The sequence below is a fragment of the Hyperoodon ampullatus genome (genome assembly GCF_949752795.1).
Source record: "Hyperoodon ampullatus genome assembly, chromosome: 16".
NCBI lineage: Eukaryota > Metazoa > Chordata > Mammalia > Artiodactyla > Ziphiidae > Hyperoodon > Hyperoodon ampullatus.
The window spans coordinates 5,996,272-6,024,135 of NC_136929.1; the positions used below are offsets into that span (position 1 = coordinate 5,996,272).

The 27,864-nt window shown below is 41.6% G+C and overlaps 1 protein-coding gene across 1 annotated transcript; it reads left to right on the plus strand.

Annotated features, from left to right (window-relative positions):
* Positions 1-1,714: 1,714 nt before the first annotated feature.
* On the plus strand, positions 1,715-27,664 carry ARGLU1 (arginine and glutamate rich 1; the record flags this gene model as incomplete). Its single annotated transcript, XM_079721718.1, has 4 exons — positions 1,715-2,061; positions 10,390-10,615; positions 12,907-12,990; positions 26,831-27,664. 4 exons carry the CDS (start codon positions 1,715-1,717, stop codon positions 26,993-26,995), a joined length of 822 nt encoding a protein of 273 aa, XP_079577844.1. The 3' UTR covers positions 26,996-27,664.
* Between the last annotated feature and the right edge of the window lie 200 nt (positions 27,665-27,864).

Below are 27,864 nucleotides of genomic sequence, written 5' to 3' on the forward strand. Positions count from 1 at the left end.
GTACATGTAATAGACTGACAGAAATATTTCCAGTATAATGAGGTAATTCTGTACATTCTGCATTATTAAACATTATTTTACTTGAATTTATCTGAAGAAAAAGAATAGATTTGTCCTATTAGTCCAGTGATGGTTTTTCCTATTTCTGTGCTATATCTTGGTGTTTAAATTTTTATAGGACAAACGCGTATCACTCTTCTTTTTCAAGGTCTTTTTTTGTTGTTGTTGTTGTTGTTTTGGCCTCACCGCACAGCTTGCGGGATCTTAGTTCCCCGATCAGGGATCAAACCCAGGGCCCTGGGCAGTGAAAGCGTGGAGTCCTAACCACTGGACCGCCAACGAGTTCCCTTCAAGGTTTTCTTCATCATTTACAACTATGTGATCTTCCCTTCAAAATTTAAAATTAGTCAGTTCTAACTTATTCTCAAGAGAATCTGTTATTCTGATGGAAATTGTGCTAATTTTCAAATTTGGCTTGGGAAGAATTGGCATATTTTTGGTACTAATTTCTCATCCACAGATACGGCAGGTTTTTCATTTTTTCTGGTCTTGTTTCCGCCTTTCAGCAAAGGGCAAGGGATTTCATCAACAGGATCTTGTAACTCGTTAAACTTTGTTCCCAATTATTTTATAGTTTTGTTTTTTTCTTTTTTTTAATGGTACGCGGGCCTCTCACTGTTGAGGCCCTTCCCGTTGCGGAGCACAGGCTCCGGACGCGCAGGCTCAGCGGCCATGGCTCACGGGCCCAGCCACTCCGCGACATGTGGGATCCTCCCGGACCAGGGCACGAACCTGTGTCCCCTGCATCGGCAGGCGGACTCTCAACCACTGCCGCAACAGGGAATCCCTATTTTATAGTTTTTGACGCTGTTGCAGATAAAATATTTTTATTTTTAATAGGTTATTGCTTTTTCAAAAGGAAAACTGCTAGTTTTTCCTCTGCTTCTCTCGAGTTTTAAGCCTTTTACTGAACTCAGGTTTAAAACGGAGGCATGAGTTTTCGCACTTGGCCGCTGAAGCCCTACATAAGCACTGGCTTCCATGTATCTCAGTCCCCTTTGTACCCTGTGAGCTTCACAACCACGTCATAAAGCGTGGTGTCTGGTGTCTCCACAGCGCAAATGAGGGAGCTCAGCTCAGAGAGGCAAGTGATCTGCCCAGGGTCTCTCTGACACCATTTTGGCCTGCCTGACAAAACCAGTTCCTAGGATACAGCGCAGTCAGGAAGTTGGTACCGAGGCACGATTTCATTCGCACCAAAACGGGACAGTTCCATGCTTACGGTGTCAGCATCTTACCAGAAAGCAAAACTGCTCTAGAGCGGAGACGAAGGTCTCCCGCGTCCGCGCGGCACATCGGCTCGGGGCTGGCGGAAAGAGCCGAGCGCGCTCGGACGCGCTCGCCACGCCTTCCGCAGGAAGCGTCAGGGGGCGGGGCTCGCGTGACGGCGCGTTGCGCGCAGGGCCTTGTGGGAGGGGCGGCCGGTGCAGCCGCGGCTGCCATCTTAGCAATTCCTGGCGTTGCGGCCTTGTCGTTGGCGGCGGCCTTCGTGGCGGCCGTCGGCCTCAGGGGGAGGCAGAAAGTCAGCTCGCTGATAGCTCTCCTTCCCCAAGCCTCGACAAGACTGCCAGCCCCCTTCCGGAAGCAGAGACGAGGACAGCCGGGCACGTGCGGGGCCCGAAGCCAGCGGTTAGTCACAGCGTCGCCCGGAAGGATGGGCCGGTCTCGGAGCCGGAGCTCGTCCCGCTCCAAACACACCAAGAGCAGCAAACACAACAAGAAGCGGAGCCGGTCCCGGTCGCGGTCTCGGGACAAGGAGCGCGTGCGAAAGCGCTCCAAGTCCCGGGAAAGTAAACGGAACCGGCGGCGGGAGTCGCGGTCCCGCTCGCGCTCCACCAACACGGCCGTGTCCCGGCGCGAGCGGGACCGGGAGCGCGCCTCGTCCCCGCCCGACCGCATCGACATCTTCGGGCGCACGGTGAGCAAGCGCAGCAGCCTGGACGAGAAGCAGAAGCGAGAGGAGGAGGAGAAGAAAGCAGAGTTCGAGCGGCAACGAAAAATGTGAGCGCCCGCGGGGGGAGGGGCCGGGAGCCGGGGAGGCGGCGGGTGCGGGGTGGCGGGGAGGGGGGAGCTGATTGGCCCTGGGGGGAGTGAAGGAGGTTAGCGGGGTCTCAGGGACCGGCCCCGAGCGGCTGCATCCCTGGCCTGTGGAAAGCCTGGGGCAGGACAGACCCACGAGTTGGCTGGGAAGGGCAGTAGTGGGGATGGAGCTGGAAGGGCTCGGAGCAGGGCAAGCGTTTTGGCGCGAGAGGAGGAGGAGCGTCCCGGAAGTAGGGGGTGGAGTTCCGTGTGGGGTTGGAGCGGGCCGGCCCCGGGAAGTGGACGGAGGACGTTGGGGGCCCCCTGCAGAAGAGCGTTCTTGCCTTGCACCCTAAACGCGGGACAGGGATTCTCGGAGCTGAACCGCTTCAGGTGGTTGAACGTACGCGCACCCAAAACACGTCCTTTTACTTTAGTGTACTCCTGCTGTTAGAGACCTCGCGGTCGCTTTTCCTGTCTCGGGCCTGCTCTTCTTGTTTTCTGAGGTGTAAAAACAGAACGCGCGCAGCTTAAGTGTGCAGTGAGGTAAATGAATCTTGACGCTTGAGTTCACCTGTGTGACCAATCGAAGCCTGCTCCGTCTTTTCACTCTGTACTAGTTATGGGCTGTAGGTCTCCGTAGCACACTTCGGTGCAAGACTGTAACTCGTTTCCCTTTGTGGTGTATACGTGCTGTTCAGAGGATAGAATATTCGCTTTTACTTTTGCATTGGTCATATGCAGAAGAGTCACCTCTCAAGTACCTTTTGGTCTAAGAGTAGGTGCAAATGATTCGAAACGAATGAAATTTTGGTTTTAAAGTGTAGAGTTGTGTTTTGGTTCAAGACCCTGGTACTCTGATGCGCTGGGTATCCTTTCCCAAAGCCACGTTGAAAGGTAGAGAGATTTGCCAGCTCTCCCTGTTTAACCAGCCATCTTCCTCAGTTCTTCAGTGCATGTTTAGAAAGTGCTCATAAGGCAGGAGAGTTACTGAATATAGAATTTTCCTGAGACAGATTTATGAGTCCTGAACTGTGTAGGCGTTTTCAGTCTTTCTGCAGTGTAGTTTGTGTTATGTTCCAGCAAAGCTTGTTTCTGAAAGGAAATCGTTAAGAGGTAGGGGACTGGAAAACTGACTACTGTTACTGGAGGAAGCAGTACCTGGAGAGCTCTTTCACTGCGTTTCTTTAAAACATGCACAGCGCGTGCATGTTTCCTTTACTTAGAACTGTCGGTGGGAAGTATGAACACCGAGTACGAATAATTGTTTCACAAGAGACCTTGATTGTATAGAATCCAGTTTTTTTGGTCTGGAACAAGATCCTTAACTGTGAAGATGTAGCTCTCAACTGACTGTCAACAGATGAACATTTCAAAGAATTACCTAAGATAATTCTGAGATAGTATTTCCATGTGAAAACAAAGGATACCTCCAAAGAGTAATGATTTGCCATTCATTAGAGAGCCGAGACTTATGGGGAAGAGTGAAAGGAAACTTGGTGTGCAAGGAATAGATAGAAGCATTTAGCACGCTACACACGAATAACAGAGAAGAAATCCAGGGATGAAATGAGAAAGTAGAGCAGTTACATTGTCCCAAGTTGATAGAGGAAGCACAGTGCCCTTAGCATTTATGAAGGGAGGCGGGGGCAGAGCGAGCAGCCACCTGTACACGGAATCCCCTGCGTGTTGTGCAGCAGGCGCTACTTAGTACGGTCTAACGCCTACTAATGCCGAGGAGACGATTGAACGATCTAGGACTTGCAGTCATGGGAATGGGCAGAAGTCGTTGTTTATTTACAAATCCTGTTGGTTAGTTCATTCAACTGACCCTTACGGAGCATCTTAATAAGTGCCAGACACTACGCTAGGAGCTGTTAATCTGAAGATGATTGACCCCTCCGAGGTCTCCGTCTAGCTTGAAGACAGGTAGGTAGGTAATAATACAGTGTGGTCAATTCAGGGATAGTGATGTGACTGTAAAAAGGAAGCATCCTGGATGGGTACACACCTTAGTGCTCCTCGGGAGTGAGTGGCAGGTAAAAATAGGATTCTGTCAGGCTAAGCATAGGAGGATACATGTGGACCAAGGGAGGGAGCCCCCTCCACCCCTGCCAGAATAAAGGGAGGGGTGCGGTATGGTCTTAGGTGGAGTAAAGAGGTGACTATGGACTGGAACATGAATTTCTGTAAGTATTCAAGTCATGGAGTGGCTGGAGAGTTAGGTAGAGGCAGGGAATCATGGGAAGGGTCTTGCCATATTAAGGAGCTAGGATTTCATCATAGGAACCAGAAGGGTTTTAAGCAGGCAAATGGCGTGGGATTGTAGGTTTGTTTTTAAACGGAGCATGTACTGCTGTGTAGGATAGAAAGTTACAGTAAGTCCACATAGGAGTCGTGAGGGAGCAGTTGCCGGCATGGAAGAGGAGGGCAGATTTAAGAAGCATTTGGGGCAAATAAAATTGGATGTGAAACATAAGGGAAATAAAGCACTGTTTTGGCTCTCATGTTTATACTGTGGCTATTGCCTCTCAGCCACCAAATGTTTAAGTAACTGCTGTGGGTCACACACTAGTTAAAATGTCAGAAACCTGGACCTGGCATTTCCAATGCAGGCGCTAGATTTTGGATATAGTGAGTTCGTCCAAGGTTGATACGGGGGACTGAAGCCTGGGGGAAACCTTGAGAGTAGATAGAACGGCCCAGGCAGAGAGTGGAGGGGGAAGAGCAGTTGGTTCATGGGACTGAGAGGACCTTAGGGAATGTCCGGATGTACAGGTGGACAAAGGGAGACAAGTGTGTGGTGGAGTAGAGAGCAGAGAAGGCACCACAAGAACACGCACTGTCAAGTGTGCCTTCTAGAGGTCCAGTGGGAGGTGGAGAGAGACGGCAAAATTAAAATCTCTTGGGCTTAACCGACTAGAAGGTCTCCTTAAGGTTGGAAACCAGATTGTTTTGCCATTTACAATTCTGAGGCCTTGAATACACTACCTCCCTGTGAGCTTGATTTCTTATCTGTAAAATGGAGATACCTGTCTTGCTTATTGTGAAGATTAAAAGTATTTAGGTGATACTTGGCATGTGTGTAATGAGACTCAGTAAATAATGTTATTTAATGCAATTTTTTTACATGTAGGCAGATTGAACCTGGTGATTTTAAGAAGTGATCTTACAAGTTACAGTCTTGATGCAGTAAAAGGCAGACCTTAAAATTTAAAAAAAAATTTTTTCCTCGGTGTTGAAAAGTTCATTCCTGTGGTTGAAAATTCCCTTCAGATTTCCTTCTCCTTACGTCCCAGTCATTCAGTGTTGCTCTCTCTTTCCTCCTCTGCCCCCTTATCATTTTTCATATGTTTTATTTTGAGACGCTTTATGCCTGTTGTAATAACTGTTGGAAAAAATGAGTGGCTGAAAATGATTTGCAGCAAATCAGGATAATATTAATGGCGTAGTAACTTACTGTAGCCTGTGGTATCTCGGTTCGCATATACTTGGTGTTCAACTGCATGGCATATCGAGAGCCTTCTAAAGTGTCGAGAGTGTCTAAAGTGAACTGGGATCTATATGAGTGATTCTTAGAAGAATGCTCATTGTGAGAGCAAATTCGTTATATTGGAACTACGTACCTCAGGGAGGTTAGGGCTTTGAGACAAAACATTAGGGCATAAGATCAAGCTGATGTTGGTAAGAATTTAATCAATTTTTTAGGTAATTATTTTGGTAGCTAAATTTGTGTGCATACCTTTTGCCTTTAATGTTTGTCGTGGAGAAACAGTGCAGGGTAGTAGCATGCTTAAGATCGTTATCTTTGGAGTTGCCTAGGTTGAGGGTCACCTCACAGTCACCTGTTTAGCCTCAGGAGCCATCAGAGATGAACAGGATGCCCTGGAGTGTAAAGCTTTTGGCAGAGTAGTTGGTGTCTATTCAGTACTGAGTAAATACTGTTTGCTAATATTATGAAGCCGTTCCTAGAAGGCCACTAACTAGAGTTGAGTTTGTACATTTTAAAGACTTAAAAATAATATCAACCGATGGCTCTGTACAAAGTCATACTCGCATTTAACGATGGGCCCTTGCTGTTTGTTTTAATAGTTGCCATTTTAAAGTTGACTGTGATTAGTGTTCTGAGAGCATGGAGAAAATGAGGACCTACTCTTATCTATTGAAAAACTTCAGGATTTTCATTCAACCCTTTTATCAGGATCAGAGATTGTTTATTTTTTTGGTTGCGTTGGGTCTTTGCTGCTGCACGTGGGCTTTCTCTAGTTGCCGCGAGCAGGGGCCACTCTTCCTTGTGGCACGCAGGCTTCTCATTGCGATGGACTCTACCGATGCGGAGCACGGGCTCCAGGTGCCCAGGATTCAGTAGTTGTGGCACGTGGGCTCAGTAGTTGTGGTGCACGGGCTGAGTTGCTCCGCGGCATGTGGGATCTTCCCGGACCAGGGCTCAAACCCGTGTCCCCTGCATTGGCAGGTGGACTCCCAACCACTGCACCATCAGGGAAGCCCTCACAGATTCTTAGCAAGGGGATGGATTCAGCAGAGGAGCCTGAGGAAAAGATTAGAGAAAGAAAAGAATATCAAGAGAGTGACAGCTCCTATGACAACAGTTTTAAGGAATGGCTAGGCAGTCATTTTAGGTGAAGGATCTTTTCTAAGATACTAATGGCGAAAATGGGTTGTTGGGTTTTTTTTCTTTTCTGAGACAGTTTCAGGGCTTCTTAAGAAAGTTCGCCCTGTAGCTGCCTTATCACTGATTATGATAATAAGTTTGTCATCAATAAGAATGAACTTTTAAAAATTTTAACAGCCACCTACCCCTCCCACCCTCCTTCGGCTAACTGGTAGAGGAAGGCTATGTTGTACTAAGTTTCATTCATTTCTATACCTTATATGTTTGTGCTTTTGTGGGAAAAGACAGACAAAAGAAGAAAAACACAGGGATACAGAGGTTGCTGAAACATGCGGAGAATTTTTACTTATCATGTATGTTAATACTTATATTTAGCTGTAGAACAGAGTCACAGAAGTATAGGCTCTATTACTAGGTATTAGCGGGGTTCAGGTTTCTAGCACAGCATCTAGTGCATAGTAGGTTGTTCAATAAAGACTTGTCGTATCTCTCAAGTGCTTAATTCTGTTGTTCGTGTGCCCTTGGTTTTCTGGATCCAGGTGTGTGGGGGGAAGGGGATTAAAGCAATATCCGGCTCTTAACTTTTTCAGCACTGGATCTAAAAATTGATTTAAACTTTTTTCTGAGTGCTGAAGTAGCAATTTTAACCTTACCGAAAATAACAGTGACAGCAAAACTTACATCCTTGATCATGCTTGTAGGGGAACAGCTCTGCTCTGGTGCCCTGACCTTGCCTGTCTCCTTGTGTAGGGCGCAGCAGCAAGGCTTAATTACAGTCCTGGGGGTGCCCCGTGGTGCCTTCAGGAACGAAGGGGGATGAGCAGCCTTGTAAGAAACTCCACTAGGCCATTTCTCATCCTCTGGGTTTCAGCTGAGCTTGGGAGTTTCCGCTTGCCCTCCCCTTTAGGCTGGAAAACTGCTGAGCTGTACTTAGCTCGGACTCCTTAGCAGCAGCCACCTATTGCCTACACTGCTTGTCACCCTGTATGGCCTGTCACCTGGCCTCTCTGGTGTCCATCAGTGGGAGCAGAGACACAGGGAGCTGACAGCATGCTGATCTGGCTCCTGCTGTAAGTAAGCAACGGGGTTGATTTGAGCTCGTTTTCTCCTTGCTGACCAGAGCTGTGGAGGTGTGGTCCCACTGGCATTGTGCCGTATTGCTGTCCTTTAAGGACTGTTTGCCTGACAGAAACCCTGAGCATGTGTCAGGTCTCTTCCACCTTTACCAAATTCCTGAGTTAATTAGGCAGCTTTTCTACTGATAAACTAACCCAAAGGCTTATCCCATTCTTTTCCCTCATCTTTTACTTTGTGTGGAAAGTTTTAACTGGAACTTGGTTTACAGTGTTCTGCTTTAAGAGTTGTACCATTTTTGATATTTTAAAATGAGGTTTCTTTGTAGACGTTGCTACATTTACTAATTTTATAAGAACCAACTAACAGAAGAAAGCGGGGGGGGGGTGTGTATGCTTCTGAAACTTCGTGTCATGAAAGCTTTCCAATTCAGCAAAATAGGGTATTAATCCTCATACAGCTGTCATCCAGGTTCAGCAGTTGTTAGCTTGCTTGTTTCATTTCATATTTCTGTCTTTCTCTTTGGATGAAGTAGAGAAACAATATTTTTATATTTGGAATGTAGTTTAATTTCCATTGAAATCGCTGCCTGATTTCTTTTAGGTATTCCTGGCCATTCTAGCGTTGGGGTGGATATCTCTTCTCTTTTACTAAGCTGCTATAGCTAAAGGCTTATTGAAACTACCGTAATACTATATTTCATTCAAAGTTAAAAAAGGAAAAGGAATATAGATAGAGAGTACATGTTAGGCTTTTGTGGGGGTTTTTTCCCCCAGTGACAATCACCAATAATTTAGCGTTGGGGAGGAGATATTTAAGAAACAAGCAACAGAGTCTTCAGAATGGTTATCGCACATATCTAGAACCTAACAGAAATAATGACTTCTCAAGTAGTTACTGTCTCCCTGACAGAAATATGTGAAGATTATAAATGCAGAAACAGATATGAATCAGAATATTAGATACACTGGTGTCAGTATGGTAACACTGTGAATAAATAACAGGAGTTGAGAATGAAAGCACTTGAGTGGGAATTGAATCACCCCCCAAAGTAGAGTTGAGTTGAAGTGGATTGGGTATTTAAAGGTCACTTAGAAACTGTAAAGTCTTTACTAAACAGATAAATTGAATGCCTCTCATACATATGTATGAGTCATCAAAAGATAGAAGGGTTACAGATTCTGTTTAGTTGTGTAGATTGTGAGAAATATGCAGCATTAATAGATTGACCTCTTAAGATTTAGGTATACTTTCAGAGTCTCTGCATTCATTCTAGCACAAATTATTGTCTCAAATAATGCCGTTCAAGAGAAATACAGTGTGAGCCACATTAAAAAGGAACTAGTGAAATTAATTTTAATATATTCCCAGTCTGTCTCAAAATACTCTCATTTTAACATGTAATCAAATAACAATACTTGAGGTCTTTTATGTCTTTTATTCTTAGTAATCTTCAATTCAAACCAGACACATCTGGCTAGTGGCTGTCATATTGGAGGTCATTGGTATAAAATGTGCAAGGTTTCCACTATAGTGCCTTGATAAATGTCAATATCTTCAGCACAATTTCATTTTGAGTGAATAAGTTCATTTATAATACCTAAATGGGATTAAAATAATTAAACGATATCATGCTTCATTGAACTTTTTAGAAGTGATACTAATATAGTTCATCCACTTTCCCATATCTAGAGGAGCTTTGAATTGAAAGTCAGTTAACGAAAGAAAAGGTGCAGTAAAGGGCAAAAGTTTAGAACCTGAATAAGTTTGCCTGTACTTTTGCTAAAAACTACAGTATGTTGCTTTAGCAGTCTGAATCTCTGAGTCTGTCTTTATTCTGATCTTGCTTGGGGTGGGGGAGGGTAGAATGACTTTAGCTGGTCTGAACTGCTTGCTACATAATAGTTTCTCCTGATTTCACTGTAGCTCAACCCTTAGACTGAATGGATTGACAGATGAGCAAATCATATATTTAATAGCTTGTCCTTTCCTTACGAAGCTGGTAACGAAAGTAGATTTCCTGTTTCAGATTCACTCTACAGTTCCTAAAACTACTGCATTAATAAGCTGTTTGTATAGACTAGTCTTTTTTTTTTTTTTTTTTTTTTTTTTTTTTTTTTTTTTTTTTTTTTTTTTTTTTTTTTTTTTTTTTTTTTTTGCAGTACGCGGGCCTCTCACTGTTGTGGCCTCTCCCGTTGCGGAGCACAGGCTCCGGACGCGCAGGCTCAGCGGCCATGGCTCACGGGCCCAGCCGCTCCGCGGCATGTGGGATTCTCCCAGACCAGGGCACGAACCCGTGTCCCCTGCATCGGCAGGCGGACTCTCAACCACTGCGCCACCAGGGAAGCCCTAGACTAGTCTTTTTGTATTTACTTTAGAAAGTGACAAAAGAAAAAAAAACGTGATTTTATATTTATTTGAATTTCTGTATCACTTAATCTTTTGGTATCTATCATTTCCTTGAATGTTACATGAAAATGAGTTGTAAAATCTTAGAAATAGGTAAGCAGACTCAGTGTTTTACAGACTCACAACTAGTTCTATTTCAATTCTTAGGTTTATTTCTTACATTATCTAAGTCCTTTCCCCACTTTGTTTGCTAGTCGGCAGCAGGAAATAGAAGAAAAACTCATCGAGGAAGAAACGGCACGAAGAGTGGAAGAATTGGTGGCAAAAAGGGTGGAGGAAGAATTGGAGAAAAGGAAGGACGAGATTGAGCGAGAAGTGCTCCGAAGGGTCGAGGAGGCCAAGCGCATCATGGAAAAGCAGTTGCTCGAAGAACTCGAGCGACAGAGACAAGCTGAGCTTGCAGCGCAAAAAGCCAGAGAGGTAACGCTCGGTCGTTTGGAAAGTAGAGACAGTCCATGGCAAAACTTTCAGTGTCGGGTGTGCCTCCTGCGCAGTTCAGAAAGAGATGGAATGCAGACCAATTCCTTTCTCGTCTAAACTTAACATTGCTGCGAAAGTTAATTTTTTAGCCTATTCAGATGTGCTGACTGATATTTAAAAGCTATTTTCATAAAACTATCCAAGGATACTTTTTGATTTAATGGAGCTGGCTTACATATTTGAGAAGTGTTTGAAACTTTTGCCATGGCTGCAGGACTTACATTCTTTTTTTGGGAGGGTGGGGGGAGACAGGGAGTGGTAAAGGGAAAAGGTTAAAAATCCACCTGTGGTTACGTGTTCTTCTTTTCTGTTTATCTCTCTTATTGCCTAGACTGTGAGAGGCTTTTTGCCTTCAGTCAGATTAAAAAGAGCAGGGCCTAACATTGAGTGATAGCACCTGCTTTTGATAAGTAGGTTTTCTTGCTCTTCTTTTTTTCCTTCTTTTATCCCTCACCCTCCTACCCCAAATCCTGCCTCAACACAACGGACTAATTCTAGCATTCTGATCATAAGGCCCTCCATTTTCCTAATGTGTTTCAAAGATCTTTTTAGGAAAAATGTCCAGATTATTCGTCCACTTTTTTAGTATCTACTAACAACTCCTTTTTTTCTCTAGAGAGTTATGAAGGAACAGGTTGTCCTTGTCTGGAGTCAAGCTAAACACATGATTTGTTTTATCAGCAGCTGGAGCAGAAGTTGAAAATGTCTTTCTGTGAGACAGTAATTTGCTACTGAAGCTTTATGGCTTATTTGCACTGATTACTCCAGGATCCTAAAACTTGTTGAAAGTCACTGGCACACTCAAGGCAAATTACCTTACAGCACTGTGTGTCCTTCAACATAGTTTGCACAGTGACTGTGAATTCCATTGGTGTGTGCCGTAGGAAATCCCGTGGTTATATTTTCTTGAACTTCAATGTTTGACTCAAAATATGTGACTCATTGTCATTTTTAATCTTGGCATTATTGTGGACAAGTTGACATCTTATTAAATCTCTTGTTTCCCAGTAAGCTTAGCTTTTCAAATGCATTTTCCCTTGTGCTGTCTTTAACTAGATATACATGTCTATATTTGGTGGATATCACAAACTCTGTGCCATTGAGTATATGAAATTTTTGTTAGTGCCTTTAATAATGAAGATACTTTTGGAGTAATGGTGCTGTCTTGTAGCGAGTTATTAATCATAGGAAGATTTTTTTCTCTTCATTTGCTTTTTGTTTCATATTAACAATTTTTTTTTACACGGACACAACCCTCTGACAGTCTTTCCAAATATTAAAATCATTTGAATATGTATGCTGTGATCTCAACACTGCCCAAACCATCAAGCAATCTTCATATAGTTTGCATTATAAAATCTCATTAAGTTCTCCAAGAAAAAATAAATTACAGAATTTTATTTCCTGACCATGCACCCCCTGGATTCCTGAATTTCAGTTCAGATTGTAGATGACAAGATAAGCTGCCTTTAGAAATTGTCAACATCTGAATGTTAAGTCCATTCTCCCCATGGAAGAAGCCCTTAGTTCCATGAAGTATGGATTACCATTTGTATTTTTCACTAACAGTAAATGTATTTTTCTTATTAATTGTTTGCCTTAGGAATGATGAATTACATTTTTTGTTCCTTCTTACCATAAACATCTGCATTCCTCAGCTCAGCCTTCCTTGTATGTTGTTTCTTTATAAATGGTTGAGCTGCTGATGCAGGTATTGCCAAGCTAACAGTACAAATCATTTTAAAGAGGAAGCTGGCGCGTATGGCAGCCGAGGAGCACACTCTGCAGGACACTGGACAAGACAGTAAATATTCAACTTTTAATGCTGATTAAAGGAGTATAGGTAAAGAATACGTAGGTATACATAATTGGTGAGACAAATATTCACTTTATTTATATTTTATATATTATTTTTTTAATTTGGTAAATACTATCCAGTTTTGTAGTTGTCCTTGTTGATTTGTGTGATATTAAAGTATTAGTAATAATTGCCAGGAAACTGTCATTAGGGAGGGTTTAGTTGGTTGCTGTTTGGACTGGGAGGGATGATTTAAATTTAGTACTAGAAACAAATTTTAGTGACTGCACAGTTTATCATTTGTCAGACAGAAGGTAGCTATAAAGCTACCCTGTTTAGTCAGATCGAAAAAATTCAGAGGAAGATTAGTAAATATTTTATCAATAAAAAAATATTTTATTTTTCTAACATCTTAACATGTCCTCCCCTTTAGGAGGAAGAACGTGCAAAACGTGAGGAGCTAGAGCGAATACTAGAAGAGAATAACCGAAAAATTGCAGAAGCACAAGCCAAACTGGTATGTATAAAGCATTCATGAAAAATATTTTAGAGTTCTCGGGACTATTTTAAGGGATTTGAGGGAAAAGTAGGAATAGTTGACTAGATTTTAGCTACTGTCTTCTAGAGGAATCTGTTTGGGGCAAGCCAGAAATTCTGATTAATCTGGCGAAAATTCCAAAATTCACAGTGGTTTGAAACAGCTTTCCTAGGGGAAATTGTACTATCCCCATCCCTAATTTCTTCTGTACCTAAAAAAACAAAAACAAAAACTTGAAGGTTCGTAATTAAGCCTACTAATATGCAGTGTTTCACTTGGCATTAGTTGCTTTGTTACCAGTTACTAGACAGAATAAGTAGAGAGTATATATTTGATAGTAAGTGTATCAGATTAATAAATTTTTTTCATATTTCATGTTTATAATCTAACAAGGAACACAGAGACTTAAATAATTACAATATGAGATACGGGTGTAAAAGGAGATACAATTTTTACATTTTAATAAAGAAGTCAGTATAAGAATACTGAAGTAAATTTTTTAAATAGAAAAATGAATACATATCTCTTCTATTTTTCTTTCCCATTCTGTATTTTAGTACTTCTCTTTGTTTGTTTGTAGCATATACTAACATTTAAAATAGAATTTAAAAATAGATACAATTTTTGGGGTAGTAGGGTTTTCCCAACTAAGAGTATGAATATATTTTGAAGCATTCTCAGTATGATGTAAAAGAAAGCTAGAATTAAAGGACTATGGATATAAATAAATCAAAAAATGAAGGGGCTTCCCTGGTGGCGCAGTGGTTGAGAGTCCGCCTGCCGACGCAGGGGACACGGGTTCGTGCCCCGGTCCGGGAAGATCCCACATGCCGCGGAGCGGCTAGGCCCGTGAGCCATGGTCGCTGAGCCTGCGCGTCCGGAGCCTGTGCTCCGCAATGGGAGAGGCCGCAACAGTGAGAGGCCCGCGTACCGCAAAAAAAAAAAAAAAAAAAAGAAGAAGAAGAAGAAGAAGGATAGTCAGACATTATAAGGGAAAATTTTCTTTTCCTTATGAAGATGGCATATAGGAATTCTACTTCAAAGTAAGAATATAAATCAGAGATAGAGGGAAATTTACTTAGGATGAATGAGGATTTATGGTATTTACTGCCCAGGAATGAAGACATGACCCTAGAGGGACTCTTGGTTATAGACAAGTTTTGTCTAGTTAGAAATGTGTTGAGAATCATGCAGCCATAGGAAGACATTTGCTGCTAAGTCATACTCTTGACTGGGGGAGAAAAGCAAGATGTAAGCTCCAGTTAAGCGATTCAGAAAAAACAAATTCTGTGACTGTGTTTATAAAGGCACAGAAAAAGATCTGGGAGGATCTAAGTAATTAACAGTGGATCCCACTGGGGGGTTGGTGAAGGAGGACTGTAAGTAATTGTTTTATAGTGAATAAGAATGTGGAAGTTAAAACCACCAGCAGTTGGTTCTAGAGTATGATCTTTTGAAAGATAATCTGCCCCAGATAAGAGCCAAACTAGAAATACCCTAAACAACTTACTGAACATGATGCAAGGGATTCTTAATATCGCTGTCCTGGTTACTGTGAAAGCCACAAGGAAAGGGAAAGACCTACTCGTGCTTTACCAATGAAAAGACCTTAAAATCTGCTTAGGTGGAAGAAGCACCATGAATATGAGGTGGGTGAGAAGTCATAATAAGATGTATCGATACATGCTGATTAATACATATGTGATAATGCTTTTTTTTTTTTAGTGATTCCACATAAGGAGAAAATCTCATGGGAAGTGTGCATCTTAATTTTAGTTTTGAAGGTTGAGCTTTGAAAGGTAGATATAGTCTTGTTTGTAAGGCCATGGATATTTGCAGGAGAGATGAACAGTATAGTTGGTGCTAGAAACATTGAAGCAAAGTTACCCAGTACATGGGATAGAATTCCTCTTAGAACGTGGTGTAAGAGACTGTATAGGGAGTTCAGTTTGCGGATGTCCTGAAAGGCCAGATTGTGACTTCTAGAGCAAAGGTTCTAAACTTGGTATACCCTGCCAAAGTCTTGATCCCTTCTGACCCTGGGGTAGCTGTCTGAGTGCCTAGGGACAGCTTGGCCTCCTTATGTTCCTCTAATAGCCTTCTTTGTTTACCCAAACGAACCATAAAAATAGGAGAAGATTAGCAAAGCATATTCTAAAGCAGTGCTTTTCAAGTGGTGGTAAAGTTGCCCAGATTTTGTTTTTGTCTTTTAATCCCAGTTTGTCTCAGACCTCTACTTTTGCAAAATACAGTTAAGATGAATTATTAGAAAAATTAGGTCAAATTGCTATAGAAGTTTCTAGAATGCTTATTCTTGGCTTCTGCATATCTTGTTGTGGATCAGTTATAGTTTGCACTGTTGTTGGTCCATGGGCCATACTTAGAGTAGCACTGCTCTGGAATCCTTGAATTTGACTTCGTATTAATAGACTGTGCAGTGACGCTGCTCTGACTGCATGTTATCAATAAAACTTCAGTGAAAGGGTATCTTAGGGAAAAAGAAGCTTGAATTTGAGGAAAATTTGTAAAAATCTGGACATAACTAATTTGCTTCTTGTGTTCAGTAACGTTGGAAGCATAAAAAATTATTGTTCCTGTTGGAGAGAATTAATTTTTATTTGGTTCTATTGGTGGCCACGTCCTTGCCGGGAAAGTAGAGTACCCTTTGTGTAGGAAGAGACGAGAAAATGTTACTGTATAACCATGCAGGGCACACTGTTGCAGTTTCTCTCATATTTATTGTCCTTTCCCCTTCCTCTCAATTTTGAGCACAGTTCTTTAATCTTTATACACGTTTCCTAGCATTCGCATTAGGAAATACTACATAGAATATATTGAAAGTCTTGTTAAAATAATAGACATATGAATAAAAAGTAATTTGGAGATAAAAGTAGTAGGATGTTAAGTTCTCTTAAAGGCTTTAGTGTATTAATTGTGGAGACAAGGCCAACTCCAAGAAAAGTCAGCTAACCATATGGAAATATTTGCTGAGTGGTATGAGTTACATGAGGTAACTGACATAATTGCCCTGGGAACCTTCCTGGAAGAGAGACCACTGCTCTGGACCTTGATGGACAGTTAGAAATTGAATTTAGGGTGAGGACAAGAGGGTGAAGAAATGAAGTAGGGCAAAGACCTTTAGGGAAGTAGAATTAGAAAAAAAAGCAAGAATGTGTGGGATCTCTTGGGATAAGCAGTAGTAGTTGTAGTAAACCCACTATGCGTAGTCAGAAGTTCAGGTTTTGAAAGCAGATTAGACAGGTTGGAAAAGAATGTACCCTGGGGGAGATTTCTTGTCTATAACCATGAAAGAAGAACACAGTGATCTCTTGTAAATCAACAAAGGAGACCAACTTCCTGAAAGGGGGGAAAAAAAAACTACTTCGAGATGTAAAAGAGGTAATTTCACACAAGTAAAATGAAAAGTAGCTGTAATTCCTGAAAATAAATCCCAACCTTAATGGAAAAGCAAAGAAATGCCCCCTCTCTTTCTTTTTCTCTAATACTACATACCAAATTTGAAAAGACTTTTTTTTCCCCCTGTTAGTACCAAGTGTTGGCAAGAATATGGTATAAAGAGACCCTTTATATAGTGCACTATCCTGGGAGTTTAAATGGATATGACCGTTTTAGAAAATACCAGTAAATCAGTATATACCAGGAACCTTAAATTTTAATTCTGCTCCTCAGAACTTACCTAATGGAAACTGAATCCAGTACAAATCAATTCACACACAAAAATGTTTTCCCCTTACTTGAATAGTGAAAATTGCCCAGGTTTTTAGATAAATTATAACACATGCATACAGTGGATTTTTCTGTAGTCAAAAAGCATCTAATAATACAGGGGAAGTAGCTAAATACAAAACTTACATATACATCATGATTTCCCTAATTTGAAATGTACATTTGTACATTTAATAGAAAATATGCCAAAGTACTGAGAATAGTTATCTCTAATTGGTAAGCCTATAAGTAATTTTATACTTTTCTCCAGTTTCTACTTTTTTTTTTTTTTACAAGTAATGTGTATCACCATTATGATCAGGTAAGAATAACTAGTAAAGAAAGTAAATTTAAGCCACACTTAGACTAACTTTTAAGTAAGCCCTCGTGACAAAACTTCAAAGATTGCTCCCAGTAATGTCTGTAATAAGGAACAGATTAGCTAAGCCATACGGACTCTCATATATGATACACGATAAGTGGTCTAGACCAAGAGTAGTTTTTGCTCATTTTAGTTCCAAGTTGTTTATCAAGATATTTGATTTTATCTGTCCATAAGGAGGCAAGAAAATACTAACGAACATACGTATTTGGTTTATAAAATCAAACAAAAATTAATCCAAATGTGGATTGGCTTGACTTGGCTTTTTGGCAGATTGGTTCCTAGTTCTTGGGTTAGTATTGACATTGCACAGCTATCATCAGACATTTGAAAGGCTGTTGTTAGTATGATGGAGAATTTTAATTTTCTTTAAAACGTTAAAAGTAGTACTTAAAATTTTTCAAAGTCCTCTTCTTCACACAGTTTTTAGTGATGCGTCTGGGAAAAGCCCAGATACTATTCTGAAATGTGTATGAATCTTATTTATTCAGAATGGGAAACAGACTAAATGAAGGTGGTAGGTAGGTGTTGCCATGGAATGAAATGTTCTAGGAGGTTATGTCAGTAGGAAAAATGACCCCTCAAACTGTCCCCTGAAATTCTGGGTCTATAGTATATTTCCTCTCTTTAATATTGAAATACTTTTCCCCTTTTCCCTTTTGCCAGTCAGGGAGAGTGAGTGTGCTCATTGTGCTATATATATAAAACACGTGGTGTCTCACCAGCTTGAGAGGTGAAAGGATAGTACCATGTTTACAGGTTGACTGTATAGGAAATGTATTCCACATACTTCAGTTTCAAGTAAACCAGATCTCACTTTGCAATTAAGAGATAGCTCTGAAAAGAGTTCTTAGGGAGATGTAAGAAAGAATTTTTTAATGTTTGTGTAGTAGACAGAAAAATGTCTCCTGCCCCCCAAAAAAGATATCCATGTTCTGGGCTTCCCTGGTGGCGCAGTGGTTGAGAGTCCGCCTGCCGATGGAGGGGACGTGGGTTCGTGCCCCGGTCCGGGAAGATCCCACATGCTGCAGAGTGGCTGGGCCCGTGAGCCATGGCCGCTGAGCCTGCGCGTCCGGAGCCTGTGCTCCGCAGCGGGGGAGGCCGCAGCAGTGAGAGGCCTGCATACCGCAAAAAAAAAAAAAAGATATCCATGTTCTAATTCCTAGAACCTGTGAGTGTTACCTTATATGACAGTTAAAGAGTCTACACAGATGTGAATAAGTTAAGGATCTTGAGGTGGGGAGTTTATCCTGGATTATTACTGTGCCCTAAATGCCTTTACATGTATCCTTATAAGAGGGAGATGGAAGGAGATTCTACCACAGAACACAGACAAAAGAAGCCAAAGACAGGACAGAGAGAGATTTGAAGATACTGGCCTTGAAGACTGGAGTGATGTGGCCAGAAGACAGGGAATCCTCTTAGCAGCCACCAGGAGTTGGAAGAAGCAAGGAACAGACTCCCTTTAGATCCTTGAGAGGGAGCACAACCCTACTGACACGTTGATTTAGGTCCAGTAATCCTGATTTCGGACTTCCGGCCCTCAGAATAATCTTGTGCTGTTTTGAGCCTACCTAGTTTGTGATAACTTGTTACCTAAAAATGTGGAAGTGTTTCTGGTATTGGACAGTGGGTAGAGGCCGGAAGAATTTTGAGGTACATGATAGAAAATGCCTAGACTGTTAGTAGGAATATGGACTTTAAAGGCACTTCTGGGGACTTCCCTGGTGGTCCAGTGGTTAAGAATCCGCCTTGCAATGCAGGGAACGTGGGTTTGATCCCTGGTCGGGTAACTAACTAAGATCCCACATGTCGCAGGGCAGCTAAGCCCACTCGCAGCAACTAGAGAGCCCACGTGCCGCAACTACAGAGCCCATGCACTCTGGAGCCCATGTGCCACAACTAGAGAGGAGCCCGGGTGCTGCAGCTAAGAGCCAACACAGCCAAACATGAAGAAAGAAATCCCTTTTTTAAAAAGGCACTTCTGGTTAGGGTTAGAAAGAAAATGAAAGCATGTTATGCAAACTGGAGGGAAGGAATTCCTTGTTATATAGTGGAAGAAAACCCAACTGAACCTGTGTCCTACAGTTGTGTGAAAGGCAGAACTTATCTAAGTGACGAAGTTCATATATAGCTGAAGATATTTCTAAGTAAAGTGCAATCTGGTTTCTTCTCAATATTTATGTAAAATGCAAGAGGAGAGTAATTGAGGGAAGAACCAAGAAGTAAAATAAATGAGAACTTGATGTTTGGGGAAATTTTTAGCCTATTTAGATTGCAAAAGATGCTAAAATTAGATTCACTATTAGAAAAACTTGCTCTGGAAAGAAGGCTAAGGGTATGACTGGACATCCTTTTGCTAATGCTGAAGAGTTTATGCCTGTGACTCATAGGTTACCTCGGCCATTTTAGCAAAAGCCAGGATTAGATGAGATTATCCAGAAAAGACCTGTGGAAGAGCCTGTTGTCTAGTGGCCTGATATACATGGGAGACTCACAGTGTTTTTGAGGGTGTTATATCAGCAGAAGCACTGCCAACATGGATTGAAAGGGAGAGAAGACCTAATGATGAAAGGCTTTCAGACTTCACTAACATAGGAAAAGGTGATATGAAGTCAGAAGAGAGATATGAAGGTACTGGCCAAAGGCATGTGGCCCTGGAATATCAACACTGTGATTTTGTTGCAGTGATACTGATTTTGGACTTCCTGCCTTCAGAATAAACTTCTGCTGTTTTAAGCTATCCAGTTTGTGGTCATTTGTTACAGTGGCTACAGGAAACTAACATAGTTGGAAAGAGAATGGGGCATTTATGCTAGAGTGAGTGTATTATGTAAGTTGAAAGAGCACAGTACTTAGGATGGCTCGTAATGACATATTTATACATTTTAATAGATAGGAAAATATGGTATGGCATCAAATGTAAATGTCAATTAAATATTTTAATTTGAAAGAGTGGGCAAATTAGGTAAGGATTTTTAAATCATTGAGAGGCTTGTTCCCAGTTGATAAGGTAGAAAGCTGATTTAATGATGTTAATGTATTCTTGGCAACGATTTTTTAAAAACTTTCTGGACATTAACGTATTGACGTTGTGTGGGGTGGGGTGAAGGATGGAGACTAGAAACGAGAAAGCCACTGAGGTCAGTGAAAAAGGTAGGCACTTGATCAGGTGGGAGTAGAAAGAGTAACGAGAATAGTTGAGCTTGGCGAGTAATAAGGGTGTACAGAGGGCGGGAGAAGAGGAAAAAGGAAGGAAGGTCAAGTCTGTTGTGGGAACCGGGGAGGACCTGATGTGATCGTGCTAAGAGCCAGGGATCACCAGGCATTAGGAGAACTTTCTCAAAAAGGAGTGAACACTGAATAAGACAAACAGAAGAACTGAGTAAAAGAACAGAGAATTTAGGCTACAGAATATTAAAAGAACCACATCTAGAAGAGTACAGTTTTTTTGTGAAATTCATAGGACGTGAATGGTAAAATCCTGAAGGTATCAGATTTCTCTTTTGGCAGTAACACACAGCACTCTCTCCAGAGGTCTGGAAGGCAGTGAGTTTTGTACCCAGTGTTTCTTTTCAAACCAAGCTCAACTGTCAGTCTGTTCCTTCTTGAAGCAATTGTTTGTACTTTAAGTAAAAGGGGGCCAGAAGGAGTGTGGTGGTATGATTTCTCTTTAGATGAGTAGCTAATGATATCCCGTAATGATAGTTAGTGTATATCCTAAGGAGGTAACTATCAGAATAACTAAATTGCCATGGCCCCTGGGGGAAAAGAGGGAATTGCTTTTTTCAGTCCTTCTTTGTTATTTTCTTTGTTAAACCTTGGACATGAATAACATCATAATAGTTTGCTAAGGGTCAAAACTAATTACATTAAATTTTTTTTTAATATTTTTTTTACTCATTGTTTATCTAAAAGGGGACATACGTTATACTTGTTATGGAGGGGGGGAGGGTGCATTAAAGAAACAAAATTTCAGAATGGCAGAGTGAAACAGGAGGTATGTTTTGGGAGGTTAAAATGCAGAAATTCACATTTCCCAGTAGGGGCATGATTCCTAATTGTAAGATTTTTTTAGTTCTTCCCATCATCCCAGTAATCACTCCTGATAAATATTTCTATCTTTAGATTTTTGCAGTAGGACCTCTAGGTAAAGTGGGAGGGGAAGACAAAAGATACTGGGAAGGGGGTTAAGTAGACCCTTCTACTATAATGGTATGTTTTGCTCTTGTGTATTTCATCTCAGCAGTCATTCTTTTTGCATGGGGTGCAGGGTTGAAAGCCTTTTTGAGACCAAACAGGGTCCTGGGTGTAGTGGCTGGGAAGGACTGCCCCACTGTAATGGCTCTAGTATGGTGGGGGTATTACCTTTCTCTTTGGCCTCCCTGATGTCCACCACGTTAGCCTTGTAGGAGAACTTAGTGTTGTTCGCCTGTATGAATACGAATGTGCATACCCTCCCACCATTTGGAATAATGCTTTCTTTAGCATACATTTGAAGCAAAGGGAGAGGAACAGTGTATATGTGCCAGCAGATGGGATCATCAGGAACAAAGCAGCCTTTCAGACAGTTAACTGCAGAGGGAGGTGGGAGGCAAGGCTTTAGAAGAATACCTAGCAAGTAAGGTGTAGAGTCATACCACACTTACAGATGGATAGGCAGTCTTTTTGTTTTTTGTTTTGTTTTTTTTTGCGGTATGCGGGCCTCTTACTGTTGTGGAGCACAGGCTCCGGACGCGCAGGCTCAGTGGCCATGGCTCACGGGCCCAGCCGCTCCGCGGCATGTGGGATCTTCCCAGACCGGGACACGAACCCGTGTCCCCTGCATCGGCAGGCGGACTCTCAACCACTGCGCCACCAGGGAAGCCCTGGATAGGCAGTTTTTCATCACTTGAAAGCCACTGTATTAAAATGAGAGACGGGTTTGGTTTTTCTCAACTCGCCTGTTTTTTGTTTTTCTTTTTTTCTTTTTTTTGCGGTACGCGGGCCTCTCACTGCTGCGGCCTCCCCTGCCGCAGAGCACAGGCTCTGGATGCACGGGCTCAGCGGCCATGGCTCACGGGCCCAGCCACTCCGCGGCACACGTCCTCCCGGACCGGGGCACGAACCCACGTCCCCTGCATCGCAGGTGGATTCCCAACCACTGCGCCACCAGGGAAGCCCGTAGCCTGTTTTTTTTTTTAATATTTAAAATTTACTTTTATTGTCAAGATTTATCAGTTTACCAAGACATTCGTGAACTTCCAGTTGAAAAAGTTTTTATAACTTTCAGTTCAACATAGTTTTCTTATTTTATTTTTTATTTATTTTTGGCTGCGTTGGGTCTTCATTGCTGCACGCGGGCTTTCTCTAGTTGCGGCGAGCGGGGGCTACTCTTTGTTGCGGTGCGTGGGCTTCTCGTCGCGGAGCATGGGCCCTAGGCACGCGGGCTTCGGTAGTTGTGGCTCACGGACTCTAGAACGCAGGCTCAGTAGTTGTGGCACACGGGCTTAGTTGCTCCGCGGCATGTGGGATCTTCCCGGACCAGGGCTCAAACCCATGTCTCCTTCATTGGCAGGCGGATTCTTAACCACCGTGCCGCCAGGGAAGCCCCAGTTTTCTTACTTTAGAGCTAAAATAGTTGTTTTCCTTTTCTGGTCACTGTACTTAGGCCCTCAAATATTTTTTGTTTGGTTTAAAAGATAATTCCCAGCATTTTAAAGTATTGCACTTTACAGTGTGTTCTCTAATAATTATCTTATTTCATCTCGTAATTACCCTGTGATAATTTCATTGTTATTGTCATTGCTGTTAGAGCCCATTCTTTATATATATAGTAAGGATCAAAAAAAATAAGATTTTCCCAGGATTATCGAAGTACTGAAACTTAAAGACCAACTATGCATGTCATAAAATTCTTTTTTGTTTTACAAAAGCCTTATGAGTGTAAGTTTTACAAATAGGGAGTCCTCCCCTGATGTATTAGAATTGTTGAAAACTTACTACAGGCCACATTTTAGGATACATGTTTTTTTACATAAAGTAAAGACACTTGTATCTGTATCATTCTTTTTATTTGAAAATGTCTTTTTTTGTTATTCTTTCTGCAGTTTTATTGAGATATAATTGACATAACAGCACTGTATAGCATAAAGATTTGACTTACATACGATTACCATAAGTTTAGTGAAAATCCATCATCTTTTTTTTTTCTTTGCCAAGGTGTAATTGTATATGCTTAGTTTAAAGCTGTAATAGAACAAAATACAAATATTTATACATAAAGACGGGAAAGACCTGCTTGATTTCATTTTTTTAAAACAATTCCATTGTCAGGTACTTGTACTAGGCACTATGTGCTTAGCACTGGGGATAACACTGTGGCTGTAACTCCTGGTTAATTACAGCTCTCCCTCTGTACACACAGACACGCTTTTGTCTCCTGTATTTGTAGGCTTCAATGAAACTGAACCTTTTCTTTTTCTTCACTCAAATCTAAAGATAATTTCAGTGCAGTAGATACAGTATTTTCTGTGAAGGAAGTTACTTTTTAAATCTTTAATTTTTTGATTAGGTAATATCACATGATTCAAGATTTAACAGCCACACAGTATTTTTTTAATACATTTTCCATAATGTATTTAATAGTCCATATTGATGAATATTTGGGTTTTTCCAGTCTTTTACAAACCATGTTGGAATAAACGTGTTCAATTTTGCATGTATGCAAGTATGTGTATAGTATAAAATCTAGAAAATTAAATTGCTGGATATAAAAGTACTGTGAAATGTAGTTTGGGGTGGATAGTGCCAAAGTAGTTTTCATAAATTTCTCAAATGGGTTGAGGTTGTGATGTTCAAACCCGTTAGTCCCCACCCAAGCTTCTTTCTAATCTGCTTTCCTAGGGGCTGAGTTAGAACCTTATGGAAAAGTGAGTCTGGGGTGTTTATCCTGGAAAGAGTTTCCAAAGCACAAGCGTACCCCCTGAGAGTCTTTATTAAGTCTTGATTGAGTTGCATGTGCCATGCTCTTACCCCAAATGTGGGATGATTTATTAAAACTGGATAAATTTGCATATGAATTTACTAATGGTGATCAGAAGCGGATGATTATTTCTCTTGTAATTATCAGTGAAAGTCTAAACAAGAGAATGGTGATTTGCAATGGACTTTGACACACAGGTAGTATTGTCGTAGAAAAGAATGGCATGAGCTGAGCTGGTTGGGGGCAAGGTAGAAAGGATATGGGAAGTCATAAATAGTACGCTAATCTAGAAAGTTAGGCCATGTCTGTGCACAGTGGAAATCATTGGAAGTCTGAGGGCAGGAGAGCACAGTGCTCAGGAAAGGTGAAGCCAGCAGCGTTGTGTGGAGTGGATTGAAGGGCAGAGAGGCTGGAAACAAGACCATTCTAGGTCCGCGCGAGATCTGGGGCCCCGAGCCGGCAGGGCGGCAGGGGAAGGGACAGAGCTGTAGGGGAGAGAGTAGAAAGGAGGAGAGGCTGTAAGGGGAGGCTTGACACACCTGAGGGCCGCTGGGTGGTGTCGGGGAAGGGGGGTGGGAAGGAAGTCGGCCATGCTGGGTGCGCGGCAGGAGGGAGGCAGAAAGGGCCGATTCCTTTTAGGGTTAAGCTGGAAGAATGTAAACCTTGAACATGTGGAGTTCTGAAGGTATTAAGGAGGTTTCCCAGTTGGCTGTTCCTTAGCCAGCTGGAAATGTAGCTTAGGAGAAAGGTATGGGAGAGGTACTTGGGCTCTCCGTTGGGTTTCCACCTTAGGAGAATACAAAGATACAGAAGGTTGTGAAAATCCACTTGCCCGTCTTGCCTGCCCACCTGACTCCCACTTCTTCAGTTTTGGGTCTTCCTCACCTCTGACCGTACTTGGTAACAGTGGATTCGGCCCACTGTCTTCCACCTTTTAGGGTCACGGTCCTTCCCCTTACTTGCTCCCCACCCCACCGGCCTCCATCTTAAAGTAGAACAAACCTCTTTCTGGTGTGACTTATGTCTTTAAAAGTTGGGTTGGTTTTTTTTTTACCTACAAGATAAAATTTAAACGTTTTATTAAGTTGAATACCAGAACTTGTTACCTTTTCCATCTTCTGCGGTGAAGCCTATAATTCAGTCACATTGACTTTTAGTATTCCTGAAAAGAAAAACCTATCCGTGGAGGACCTTAACCTTTTGAACCTTAGTGTTTCATTTATGGGAGGAGAGAAAATTTTTTAAAGACAAGTTCCAGTGAACAGAAGAATGAGTAAAGGGAAAGGCCACTAAACTTGTTATTAGTTTTTGACCATCTAAAAAACAAGTTCAGTAGAATAATGGAGATGTAAGCAGTGAATTTTTAAAATTTGACTTTGAATGGAAATAAGGCATTCGAAGGATGCAGTGCGTATTTTAAGATCAAGGTCAGGCGGGGGGAAAAAAGGACAACTCAGTGATGATAGCTGAGATTTACAAGTCAAGGGTTGGAGCAGGTTTCCTAAACCTTGGCACTGTTCATCTTTGGAGTTAGATAGTTCTTTGTTGTCGGGGAGGGGGGCTGTCCTGTGCCTTGTAGGACGTCTGGTGGCCTGTTCTCCTGTTCTCTGCTCACTGGGTGCCAGGAGCGCCACCCCCACACATGGCGCACACACATGACACATGCACACACGCCACACACCACACGCTACATGCGCACACACGAGGCATTGATGTGCACACAACACAGTGTGCACACGGCACACACATGACACCCGGCATGCACACACACAACACACATGCACACACACCACGACACACACCTACACATGGACATACGATACATGACACACACGGTGCACGCATAACGCATGCACAAGACACATGCACACACGCACACACACACTATACACATGACACACACGCCCGTTGTGACAACCAACCACACACTTCCCTAATGTCCCCTGGGAGAGGAGTAAAATTACAGCTGGTTGAGAATTATGGGAGTGGACATGGAATCTTTGGGGAGAGGGAGCAGCTTGATGAGGACGGAGCTCGTGAGAATGACCTGATTTTCTTGGTGCACAGGGGAGTCTTCTGTAGAGAGCACAGGAAGGAAGTCGGTTGCTTGAGACTGAAGGAGTTGTGAAGGAGTCGAAGGCATTGCAGGAATTTTATTGGTATCTATTTGAAATTAGATGGCATTTTATAGTTAGCCAGGTCAAAAAGGTCTCATTTTTCTCTCCAGAAATAAACTTACTATTTCATGGTTGTATATTGACAATATAATGTAGCTCCGTGGGGGATTTCTGTCTATAATTTTTGCATGCCTTTCTAATTATAAATTTAGTTACAGTAATTGGTAATAACATACTGTGAAAAATTCATGCCTTGATTCCTATTTGACAGTTTGTTAATCTGGTGCACCGAGGGTGTAGATAAAATAAAAATAGGTAATAGGACAAAAATGTATACTGATCTCGACATGATTTGTAGAAACTTCTTTTCATTTTCAAAATGTTCAAATGCTTTCCTACAATTCGTTCATATATTTTTCATAAAAAACAAAATCAGAACATGTTGGAATAATTAATAAGGAGTTCTTTTCTAATTCCTAGGTATTTTTTCCTGATACTTCCTATGTGATCTTAGGCAAGATGTTTTAAACATACACTTTTGTGTGCTCCTGTTGATGAATTTGTCACCCCATTTCTGGAATATTACTAATAGAAGACATGAAATTCTAATTTTTTACTTTTACCTTTCAGGCTGAAGAACAGTTGAGAATTGTTGAAGAGCAAAGAAAGATTCATGAGGAAAGGATGAAACTAGAACAAGAGCGACAGCGTCAGCAAAAAGAAGAACAAAAAATAATCCTGGGCAAGGGGAAGTCCAGGCCAAAACTGTCCTTCTCGTTGAAAACCCAGGATTGAATGGCAAACCCTGAACCGTTTACAAAGAAACAATGGAAACACTCTGTATGGTAGCTTCATGTTGAAGTGGTTTCTTTTTTGTTTTGTTTTGTTTCTGTTTTTTTAATTTGGAGAATCTGGAACGTTAGCTTGTTCTACTAGGGGCTATGCTCTGCAATTCCTTTTTTCCCCCTCCCCCCTTTAATGCCCATGAAGTCAAATCCTTATCAGATCATTGTTATCTTCCAAAAAGCGGTATTTTTTCACCTGTTGGATTCTGTATTGGTGATCTGAAGAAGAGCAGGTCACTTTGTAAACTATGGATGGTCTGATAAGGTTTTTACTGACCCACTGACTTCAGAGTCATACTCTGTGTACTACATCATAATGCTGGTTTTGCTGACTTTTTGTTTTTTTATATATTTATAAAAAAAGAAAAAGTTGGTAATTGCATTGGAAGCGCCCAGGGTGTTACTGGACCTTTGTGGTGTATTGTTAACCAGTGTCCTCGTGATACTGTAACTCTTGATGTTCCTGACACAGGTAAGGAAACAGTTGGTCAGCTCTGATACAAAACACATATACAGTTCAGTATTGTCTCTGTTCAACTTGTTTTTATTTCATTGACGAAATCAAACCAGCATTCCCCATTGTGTAAATAAATGATTTTGCTGAATAAAGTAAAGTCTTAAATTCATATGTTGAAGCAATTTTTTTTAAAGTTCTGTTAAGTCTTAAAAGAGGGTGGTTTACTTTTTGATGGTCAACAATCTAGAAATCCTAGGACTATGCTGTGTATTTCTTTTCACTTTTAACATAGGATTTATATGTACATTAAATATACTTGAGAATTAGTATTTAATGGCTATTTTACAGATACCTAATTTATG